This window comes from Leopardus geoffroyi, chromosome B4 (genome assembly GCF_018350155.1).
Source record: "Leopardus geoffroyi isolate Oge1 chromosome B4, O.geoffroyi_Oge1_pat1.0, whole genome shotgun sequence".
Lineage (NCBI taxonomy): Eukaryota > Metazoa > Chordata > Mammalia > Carnivora > Felidae > Leopardus > Leopardus geoffroyi.
The window spans coordinates 31,226,317-31,238,669 of NC_059341.1; the positions used below are offsets into that span (position 1 = coordinate 31,226,317).

At 37.6% G+C, this 12,353-nt stretch overlaps 1 protein-coding gene across 29 annotated transcripts in view; it reads right to left on the bottom strand.

The window, feature by feature from the left end:
• PARD3 (par-3 family cell polarity regulator) overlaps nt 1–12,353 on the bottom strand; it is a 674,940-nt gene that overhangs the window by 358,551 nt on the left and 304,036 nt on the right. For all 29 annotated transcript variants that reach the window (XM_045466945.1, XM_045466943.1, XM_045466952.1 and 26 more), the window contains one exon: nt 3,479–3,657. In XM_045466945.1, coding sequence (XP_045322901.1) covers nt 3,479–3,657 — 179 coding nt within the window. The remainder of the gene's footprint in view (nt 1–3,478; nt 3,658–12,353) is intronic.

Sequence of the window (12,353 nt, forward strand, 5' to 3'; positions counted from 1 at the left end):
AAATCTCTCAGATTATAATTCAAATAGCTCAAAATTGACAGCAAGCTTAGAAAATGGGTGCTTGAAAAGTAAAACGAATGATAATTCAAAGGACAAATTCATTACACATTATCCTTTATGTGTGTTGAATGTGAATATTATTTCCTCTAAAGATACGTATGTAGGGGCACCCGGTCTGACTCTTGATTTTGGGTCAGGTCATGATCTCCCAGTTCATGAGTTCAAGCCCTGCATCATACCCTGCGCTGACAGCATGGAGCCTGCTTGGGATTCTCTTTCTCCCCTCTCTCTCTGCCCCTTCTCTGCTTGCATATTCTCTCTCTCTCTCAAAATAAATAAACTTACGTATGTAAATCAAGGTCTTTCCTATCAGAAACTGTGGGCATTAGCTACATTAAATGCTGCCCCATACAGAAAAAAACTTGTTGAAGGGCACCTGGGTGGCTCAGTCAGCTAAGTGTCTCACTCTTGATTTTGGCTCAAGTCATACTCTCACAGTTCATGAGTTTGAGCCCCACATCGGGCTCCACGCTGACAGTGCAGAGCCTGCTTGGGATCCTCTTTCACTGCCCTTCCCCTGTTCATGCTCTCTTTCTCAAAATAAATAAACTTAAAAAAAGAAAAAAAAAGCTTGTTGAGTAAATAACCATTTTTAAAACAAAAGTACATTCAAGTTTGTCTCACAACACTTATATTTATAATGTGAAAAAAATGGAAATAGTATAAATATCTAACAGTAAGAGAATTATAAATTATAGTATATTCTAGAGTGAGATATACTGCAGGCATTAAAAATATTTTCCAATAAAATATTGGAATTAAAATTAAAAATATTTTCCAATAAAATTCACACCAGGGAAAATCACTATGATATGAAAAAATATATAAATAATACGAATGCAAATATGTAGACATAGTATGACTCCAACTCTGTGGGGGTATATATATGTGTGTGAGGGTATGTGTACGTGCATATGGTGTGTATTCATTAATATCTTCATACTGGTTGTTGCTGAATTTGTTCTATTGTACTAGAGTTCCAAATGTTTGACAATGATAGATATATGTTATTTAAAACAAAAAGTCAGTTAGGTGACTAATTGGCAGTGCGCATCACAATCCTCTCACAGCACGCCGCCGGGACCAGAAGGCTAAGGTCCATTTCTTAAACCTCCCCTGCAGATAAGGATTGGACACAGACAGCATTCTGCACATTTGGAAACAACAGCCTGAAATGTTAATGATGCTTATGAAACAGGCTGAATTTTCCTGGGCTGCTGCTGGTGGCAAGCCTGGGTATCGAGATAGATGATGGAGTTTTCTGAGGCATTTCTGGGTTCACTTCCAAGCTTCACAAGTGACAAGAGACAGGGTGAGCACACCCAGAGGCAGGGTGCTAGCATCTACAGGCAGATGCAGGGGGCAGGATCCCAGGTTCCTGCCCCGCAGCCTCTGCTTCTTTCCTGGGCAGATGCACCGTACTGCATCGTTCAGATGGTCCTCAATGATTTTCTGAGAAAGCACTTCTCAGTATTAAGTCCTCTCATGTTAAAATAGCTACTGTGGGGGGCGCCTGGGTGGCTCAGTTGGTTGAGCATCTGACTTTGGCTCAGGTCATGATCTCACAGCTCGTGAGTTCGAGCCCCGCGTCGGGCTCTGTGCTGACAGCTCGGAGCCTGGAGCCTGCTTCGGATTCTATGTCTTCTCTCTCTGCCCCTCCCGCACTCATGCTGTCTCTCTCTGTCTCTCAAAAATAAATAAACATTAAAAAAAATAATAAAAAATAAATAAAATAAAATAGCTACTGTGGTTCTGTTTTCCGCAAGTGAAGCTGACTCACATATCTAACATGCTGAAGGAGTTAAAAAGAAAACCCTTTTGACCCACTATCTTTTTTTTTTTTTAATGCTTATTTATTTTTGAGAGAGAGACAGAGTGAGTGGGAGAGGGACAGAGAAAGAGGGGGACACAGAATTTGAAGCAGGATCCAGGGTCTGAGCTGTCAGCACATAGCCTGATGCGGGGCTCAAACTCACAAACCGGGAGATCATGACCTAAACCAAAGTCTGATGCTTAACCAACTGAGGCACCCAGGCATGCCTGACCCACTAGCCTTAAACAATGGGAAAACCTTTTTAATAAGTAATGAATTTTTTTTAATTGCCAACTTGACTTGTTTATATACTTGTAAATATCCATGTAAATTAAGTCTATTTTGAACACAAATTAAATTACATGAGGCATTTTCATAAATTGGATTCTGCTTCTTCAGATAGTCTACTTCATGATAAAGCATTCTAAAATTTCAAGCTAATCTCAATGGCAAGATACTCCAATTTGATTCCTCATCAAATACATAATAAAATATTTCAGAAGAGTGAGCCTAACAGTTAAATGCCTATTCCAAAACATTAGCGACCACAGTACACTGTGTTTTCCTGGTAGATTCTTCTCAGTTAAGGTACTCTAGGTACTCTAAGTATTTTTCCCTCTAAATGAACTACTACAAAGAAGAGTTTGTAAAAATGCAAGACCAAGTTAAAAAAAATTTAAAACAGGTATTTTCACATAGATGCAAAGGATAAATCAAGCAAATCATAAGCTATATGCATTTTAACATTAATATGTAATTAGTATAGTTCTACATTTCTCAATATACATGATGCTCAATTGCTGTCTGCATTGAAAAAAATATTCATTCATTCATTCAACAGATATTTACTGACACTCAACAGTTTCAGGAGTGAAAATGACAAACAGTGCTTAAAGCTCATCGAGTAAAAAGTTAGAGGTAAAACAGAATAGGATGTTAAGAGTTCTATAGGAATATATGACGAAGAGCATTAAGAAACAAATTGAAAAAAACAGAATAAACTAAAATAAAGTTTATTTTTTAGACTAAATAAATTAGATCACAGACTGAAATAAATTAGGTCAAAGAAGAAAATGTTATTAAGACCAGACAGTACACTTCCATTCTGTAGGAAGATAAAATTATCAATGGAGTAGTTAGAATAAATGACTGTGGAGTCCACTTTCATCCTTAAAAGTCCATAATGTTATAATTTCTTTAATGCACCACATAAATCAATACGAATATCTGCTTATACATGTGTAAAATATCTTAGTAAGGACATGCAAAAAGGCAATGGTAAGAGGACTGCCCCTGAAGAAAAACAGGATGACTAGTTTTTCTTCAAAAAACACAAAGGACAAACACATTGCATGTCAGAAGTTTTCATTTTTAATCATAAATATATTATCTATTCAAAAAAACGGATACATACATAAATGTATAAATAGCATGAAATTTCTCAGAAACTGCAAAGGCAACATAAAACAGGAAGTTATCTCGACTTTGACAGAGAAGTTGATAAGTACACACACAAAGGGCCATAGTGAAGATGTGCTAGAAGCAAAGGATCCAGTCAACAGTTGACATTCATCATTGATACTAATACAAAATAGAAATGGTTACCTTCCTGTCACAGGTTTTAGGGCTAGCAGCTGTGTTTTGCTTAAGGAAGCCAGCTGTTGTTGACCAGCGTGTGGGGTTTTTCCGCGAAGGCTCTTCAGAAGAAAAATTATTATCACTAATGGAAGTTGAAAGGCCAATTAAAGCTGGGTCACTGCTTCGTCGGACATGAAGAGGCATATCTATAAATACAAAAAAGCATTATATTTTTTAAAAAGATAACTAACGTCTGAAAACTGCATGTTAGGATAAAGGTAGGGAAATCCAAAAAATTAAAGAATAGAGTAACACTTTTAAGGTGACAGTGGGTCAGCATTCTAAATAGAGACTCCATTAGCTCCTTTAAAGCACTTTTCAGCCAAAGAAAAGGACTACGTACGAGATAACCTGCTCTGGAGTAAGACTGCCCAGGCTCCTAATTGCACTTCACCAAGTTGTGGTTCTGTGCAAGTTGCCTGACTACTGTCTGCCTCTAGTCCCTTCTTATGTGAATGGCCATAGAATAGAAACTTTGAGGGTGTCTTGAGGTCTAAATGAGATAAAGTGCTTAAAACAGTACCAAATATTTTTAAGTAAAATATCATATTCTAAAAGATAAATAACAATGTATCCGTGGAACAAATTTCATCTCACTTTTAATCATATCTGGATTGAAGATACACAACCTAAACTGTTTGGCTTGTCCATTAAAGAATTCTGTTAAGTAAGATAATTATTTTCTTCAAGGGAGTACTATCAGAAAATATAGAACATAAACATATTCCTTATCCTTAAATGGAAGTCTTGAAAGCAATTGCTAATACACAGGTAGTGTCTGCAATATACTCGCATACACAATTACATGAAAGACAGTGTTTTAGCAATTGTATTCACATAAAAGAGAAGTCTGTTTGCAACTGTTATAACACAATCATTAACAAGCTCAGGCTAATGTTTGTATCAGTAGCACTGAGCACATCTTAGCAGATACAATCACTGGTACAGCAGAGAAGGAACAAGTCTGTAACACTGGGAATGAGAATCAAAAACCACTCATCAACTGAGCAAAATCACTCAAAAACATAATAAATATAAGACAAAAAATTCAGCTTAATTATGTGAGAGATCATCTGTTTTCAAAAACTAGAATGCAAGGTAAATATTTATAGAAAGTCTCTAATGAAACAGCTTTAATGGTGGTGTAAACTCAGCATTTACTCTATGAAAACCATTTTGGGAACACGGAGGCATTGATCAATGGTGTGGATACATAGATCCTAGACAATACTCAACTAAACACAGACTATTTATACACATTGAAGGTGATATTTAAACCACCGTCAATCCAATAGTCTCAAATATATTAAAGCAAATTAGAAATGATCAGAGAAAACAGAATCATATCAATCGTTTAACACTGCTTTTAACATATGCTTCTACATCATGAGGATTTGATAATAATAGAGCCTGAGGAACATCACCAGAAAAAAATATGCTGAACATTTAACATTGTTAATTGTTATCTTAATTTGCTGGGAGTAACACATGAAAATTATTAGAGAAAAATAATTTCTAATTTTTAAGTGTAAGTAAAAGCATGTGACAGCCCTTAACTACTTACAATGCACCCAAAAATAAAACACACTAAGAACTATATAGTCATTTTCAAAACAGGTTCACAAAAATATACATCTAACAATCTATGTGTTAACACTACAATGTTTTTACTATAAAAAAAAACTTCCCTCCCAAATAACAAAATTGTTCCCATCAAATCAAAAATGTAAGCAGAAAAGCAAAATAAGGAGGGGAAGAAAAAAAGAGCTCTGGAAAATAATACTGCTTCTTGGATTTGAGTTCTGTTGCATTCCAATTACAGGGGTGTTATTAATTTAGCTGTTAAGGAACTCTGCACACCTCAATTTCTATGTGTGTGTATGCATGCATGTGTGCATTGTGTGTGTAAGTCTAAAGGAAGCACTACTCACAAGAGATGGTCTTTAAAAAACAGTACAGAAGTAACAATCAAAAGTTCTATCCACAATAAAACAATCACATAAAAGTGTATTTCAACCCCAAAATAAATTCAAGAACTATATAGTGTCTCTGAATTTGCTTAGACAAAATAAAACAGCTTACTATACCTGCTTTTCAAAATATTTCCCAGAAAAAAAATAAATTGCATATAGGATGCAGATAAAATAAAGAGGACCATCATCTTCTGATGGGACATGATCACTGTGTTAATCTGTTAGTCTGAAACAGGTAAAAATAATTAACCTTTTACCTCTGGTATCTACAACTCTTGAAATTGTAGATGTGGGGGGAAAGGGAAACTAGAGAGGAGGTAGGTGACAGTGGGGACTGCAGACCCTATGGGCTGTCCCTTCTGGGTAGATGCCAGGGCACTGGACCAGGGCAGCATTTATATAATTGCAGGGTGAGGGACGACCCAGGAGATGCACTATTAAGCAGCCCTTCCTGTCAGTTCTTTGCACATTAAACTTTATCTTCATTTTAGTGATATCCATAAAAGGAAATAATAGATAGGATAGTATGGGTCTTTCACTTGTACTACCTAGTAACCAAGTACCCTTATGCAATTTCAAGGCTCCATGTTTTCATTTCTGTCCACTGTCACAGTCAGGAAGGTGTCCTAGGCTTGAGTACTGGGCTAATGAGAAAAGAACAGAACTCAATTTAAAAAGTAAACAATGTGTACGTAATAAAAAAAAATGCCAAGTAGTATCCTGATCATCTTGAAATCAAGGTTTTCCTGCAGTTCGATGTGTTGAAAGAACAGAACCATCATAGTGCATGCCAGCAGCATCACTAGGTCCAAACGCAAAGACCACATGCACACAGTGGTGGTCTACACTCATGCTGCCTGTGATTAGACTCAGCAACACACCGCTGTCTCTCACACTGATGTGGTAAGCTTGTATTTGCATTAGTTTATAATTTCTTCTTGGTTTTATGGTTGCGTGAAAATTATGGGCATTTTTATACAGTTTATACACACACACACACACACACACACACACACTTTACTTAAGTAACCTTATATTAGAACCACTGACTTAATTTGCAACGATGCGAATTTTTTTTTTAATAAGTTTCTACATTAGTCACAATGGAGAAACATGTGACTCACTTTACAGATGAGTAAGCTGAGGCTCAGCAAGACGACATGAGGAGCTCAGGAACTATTTCCTGGCCAGACCTTCAGGCGCCCTGGTCAGTGCTGAATCACCGTCCAAATCACGAAATTAGTTCTATTAATCAGCAATTCACTGGAAAACAAATTCCATTTCCAGCTACTTAGAGATACATGTTAGTTTCAATTTAGTAAAAGGGAGGTTTTGTTGTTTTCTAAGTAGAATTATATACATTGAGAAGTCATACACTGATTTTACCTAATACCATCATTTGATTTCAGAAAGTTAAAGAAATACTACGTTAGTTATACATAGAGATTGAAACAGCAGCCATCCCAATTTCAGACATGTTAAAGAAAGAAAAGCTTACTGGTTAAGTAGAAGTAGTATAATGGTAAGATGCTTTTAAATTTTTTTTAGGTGGTTATTTCTGAGAGAGACAGAGACACCAAGCTGGGGAGGGGCAGACAGAGACACAGAATCTGAAGCAGTCTCTGAGCTTCCAGCACAGAGCCCGACACGGGGCTTGAACTCACGAACCGTGAGATCATGACCTGAGGTGAAGTCAGATGCTTAACCAACTGAGCCACCCAGGCACCCCCAATGTGTAAGATGTTTAAGTATGCCCCAAAGGAGACCAGCCTAGACCAATGCTCTCCAAATTTTGATCTCAGGACACTTTGACTTGAAAAATTACTGAGGACCCCAAAGAGCTTTTGTTTGTGTGGGTTATAGCTAGGGATGTTTACCATATTAGAAATGGAAATGAAAACAATTTAAATATTTATTCCTTAGTTCATTTTTAACTTAATAATAAACCCATTATGTGTTAACATTAACAACAGAATTTTAGAAAATTCTATTTTAGAAAACAAAGCATATTTAGTGGGAGAGTAGCATTGTTTTACATTTTGCTTGAGAGATGACATCTGGATTCTCATCCTTGCTTCTGATTTCAATGTGCTGCAACATGTCAAGTATATGAAGAAAAAAAGAATACCACAAATATTTAGCTGGAATACTATTTTAATAATCTTTCCAGAACTATAGATACTCTTCTTTGATACCACACCAAAACTTGACAAATGACATTTCTCAAAGGTTAGCTGCAATATGGAATGTAAACTTCTTATTCTTTGCACAGTGAAATCTACTTGTCTTATACTTTGAATGGATCTTTTACTGATGAGAAAATTCTGTAACATTAGCTATTTGGAATGTATTATTGGCTTATACCACTCTTAGAAATGTTGATATATTTCTGCATATCAGAAAATCACGTATGTGAATATTACTACCAATTCATGAGAAAAGTCATTAAGTGTTGGGAAGCTATCATATTCGTGGCAAAATATATGTTTTCCAATATCTAATTTTCAGTAGAAGGCTTACATGTTTTCTTTGGCAATAAATACTGTTCGTTATTTGCCATGTAATGGAGGCTCACTTCATTCATTTTCTAGAAACTGCCAGATACCAAAGTCTAAGAACCAGTTTTCCGTCTTTTTTTTTTTAAACGTTTATTTATTTTTGAGACAGAGACAAAGCATGAATGGGGGAGGGTGAGAGAGAGAGGGAGACACAGAATCCGAAACAGGCTCCAGGCTCCAAGCTGTCAGCACAGAGCCCGACGCGGGGCTCGAACTCACGGACCGCGAGATCACGACCTGAGCCGAAGTCAGCCGCTCAACTGACTGAGCCACCCAGGCGCCCCCGTCTTTTTCTTTTAAAACAAAACAAAACAAAAAAGCAAAAGAAAAAAAAGACAGACAAGTGGTGTTTCATTAAAAAAATGGTTACCTCAGCTTATAAGTGCAAACCATCACATACAAGTTTTTCTCAACATAACCACTAATCTTCAATGCATAGACGTACTTTATGCCTACCTACCACTTTAACAACATATTAAATTGTGTACTCAAAAGTCATTATTTAATCAGAACAATCATTTTTGCTGCTTAAGGGCAGCAGATGGAAATCGCTTTGTTTCTTTTTTTTTTTTTTTCAACATTTATTTTTTTTTGGGACAGAGAGAGACAGAGCATGAACGGGGGAGGGGCAGAGAGAGAGGGAGACACAGAATCGGAAACAGGCTCCAGGCTCTGAGCCATCAGCCCAGAGCCTGACACGGGGCTCGAACTCACGGACCGCGAGATCGTGACCTGGCTGAAGTCGGACGCTTAACCGACTGCGCCACCCAGGCGCCCCTCGCTTTGTTTCTTAAAGTGTGAGCATATTGGGTGGAGAATACATTTGGTGCCACCATCCTGCATTTTACCCATCAGTGCCTGAGCACCATGGTGCAGACTATCAACCCAGTGAAAAACACAAAATATATTTTGGTAATACTATGAAAAATAGTCTTGCCCTAACAACCTCGTAGAAATGATCTTAGTGGCTCCCAAGGATGCACAGACCTCACATTAAGGACCGCTGGCCTAGACTGGTAGCCATTGGGCATGTCGGTCCCTTGTGCAGGCCTCAGTCTCCTAACCTTTACAACCAGAGCTTGCACTAATGGGATAAGAAATTTTTTAATGACAAAAGAAGATGTCATTCCAAATATGTTCATATACTACACTAGTGATCACCTACCAAATCTCATCCTAATAGAACTTATAACAATTTATAAAAAATGAACTAGAAAAAAGATAAAACTTTTCCAAAGCAGTATCTATAGCCATTATCAAGTGTCTCTAAATGGGTTAAAGTATTACAAGCAACAGAGGAGAATGAAAATACATGAATTGTAGGTAATGGGGTAGAAGTAGCCACAAATGGCATGTGGTCTTTTGCCAAGTTGAACCTGATTACAAAGGAGATCACTAGAGGGGCGCCTGGGTGGCTCAGGTCACAATATCACGGTCGTGAGATCGAGCCCCGCGTTGGACTCTGCGCTGAGCGTAGAGCCTGGTTGGGATTCTCTCTCTGCCCCTCTCCTACTCGTGTGCACATGTGCATGCTTTCTCTCTCTCTCTCTCAAAATAAACATAAAAAAAAAATAAATTTAAAAAATAAAGATCACTATAAACATTTGGCCTTATCAACAAAATGACTCACAAAACACAACTACCTGGTTCATCTGACAGGCTTCCCATCTTTCATGGTTCTGAAAAAACATATTATACAAAGAATGCAATTTTGTCATGGTCTCAGAGGAACAGAATATGAATACAGCCTTTTCCTCTATGGTTTGCCCATGGCCTATCTCAGCAATTTCTGTTCTTTACAGTAATTAGAAATAATAGAAGCTTCTTGTTTAAGGTAATTTGGTCATTATTATTACAATTCCTCATCCTCAATTTTAGGAAAATCAATGCATTTAAAAACATGATAATAAACTTTCTCTTCCCATAATCTTCTGATTTATTTAATATATAGATTTTCTAAGTATATCCTCTGAAATATTAAAAAGAAAATTCAAAGATGAGGATCTTCAATAATTAAGCTGCTGGAGGGAGCACACAGGGACTGGTGCGATGTCACTGGGTCCAGGACGATCGTGGAGGCTGTTTGATGTGTGCATTCCTTTGAAGAGTGGCTAAAACAGCAATCAACTATCATCACAAGATTTCAAATTCTCTGTGTCACTAATGTACTGTAAATATTGATCTGCCTTTCTACGTAAGGTGCCTTTTAAATAAGTGGAAACTGGCAAATCTAATAATGAGTTAGAGCAAATACTAAAAGGGCAGACATATACATTTTTAACTGTTAACTATAAAGCCCCTACTTCTAATCAACTTTCTCTTCCTTCTCTTCTTTCATTCTCCCAGTGATTTCTAAATTCTTTAACCACTCAAAGCAGTGAATAAACCTTTTCCAAGAAGACAGGAATAAGCCATTGAGGTAGTTAATCAAATCTAAAAATAATATGCAGTTACATATGTTCTATTAGAATTTATGATGCAAACAGCATAATTACTCTTCATGTGAAATGAAGACCATCTCCCCAATCTTCAGGGCAATTACACATTTTCTAAAAACACATCTCACAGTGAGAAGTACCACGTTATTAACACATGCCATGGGGATAAAAAACCCATCATCAATATTGCAAAATTGACCTTCCAATATATGCTGCCCTTTTTATAAAGGTGCTTCTCATGTTTCAGCAACTGAGGAAAAATCCTTGAAGAAATGTGTGGAGTGCAAGGCACAAAATAAGCTCTAAAAAACAGTGAATAACTCAGAATAACAGTGAATAACTTTATATATATATATATATATATATATATATATATATATATATATATATATAAAATAAATAAAGAATATTCGAGTTGGAAGGTGCCCTAGAAATAAACTGAAACATCACATTCACAGATGAGTTCACTGAGGCCCAGAGAGGTAGTTTAAGGGCTGGGTCAAAGGCTACCCTGCTCCTCAGTGACCCAGCTGTACCTAGAATACTTGTTAATTGACTCCCTGCTCTGTGCAATCTGGACAGGACCACACTGCTCTCCTGGGAGAACTGAGGCATATCAAATCCACAATATGCTTCTACTTCACTAGAGAGAACAGGTGATTTTGGGGAAAGGTTCAGTTTAAAACACATTTCTCATAGATAACGGGATATTTGCAATGGTTCCACTGAATCATAGGACACATAAAAGAAGGGAAAAGAAAGTCAATGTCATATAAACATTCTCAAAGAAAAACCAAGAATGTTTCTGAAGCATGTTAAATTTGTAATTTTGGAATTCTCATTCAGAAACTGAGGATATAAACACCCTGACCAAAACTCTCCAAATACTCACATGAGTACAAGTGGGGAGATGTGAATAAGACAGGTGGGTTGTATTAATGTTAATATTGGTATGATATAATACTACAGTTTTTCAAAATCTTGCCATTGAGGGAAACACCAAAAGAATCTCTCTGTATTACTTTTTACAACTGCATGGGATTCTGCAATTACCCCAATTTAAAAAATAATCATAAAATAAAAAAGCCTTCCCAAGAGTTAAGCAGAAAATCCCAGGTGAGATGTCTCAATGTCAAGGCCCACATTAATCAGGACTTAAGGAATCTTTCCAACACTATTTCCCATAATACTCTTCTCAGGACCCACTACTCAGCTGCCATACACATCACATGTACCCTGTCGACCCTCCACACTGATGTCTCCTCCAACACACTCCACAGTGCAATAACTCCATGCCTCACCGGCTCCAATAACTTACACTGGCCAGCAACTGCCCTCCATCCACCCACATGGCCCACTGTACAGTGTCCTAACTCCTCAAATCCATCAGATCCAGTGTTGGTATCCCAGCAGCAAACAGTTGGCTGATTCAGAAAGGGGTGATTGAGAAAATTCTAAGGAAGAACTGTTTACAAATATATGGCAGAATTAAGTAAAAACAGCAAGAGATGAAGTATCCATTACACTTTTACCACACCAAGGCAGGGGAGATGTGGCTTTCACTGCAAGGGTGGACACAGCTCCCAGCAAACCACAGCCAAGCAGGGAAGGAGTGAGGCCCATCCATCCTTCCTACGCTCCATCAGTGCCTGGCTGGTGCATCTGCCCCTGGCCCCCACCAACCCAAGCACGAACGGGAAAGCACAGAGTCTGACTGCTACTAGAGAGGCTGGTCCCTACCGCATGAGGCAAAGTGGACCTAAGGAACACAAAGACTATGTAGCTCGGGATTCTACTAGTTCCTATGCCCCTTTCTCCCACCGCAGTTTGTTTCCACTCCTATCGTGTCAGCCAGCCATTAACTCAGAGGACA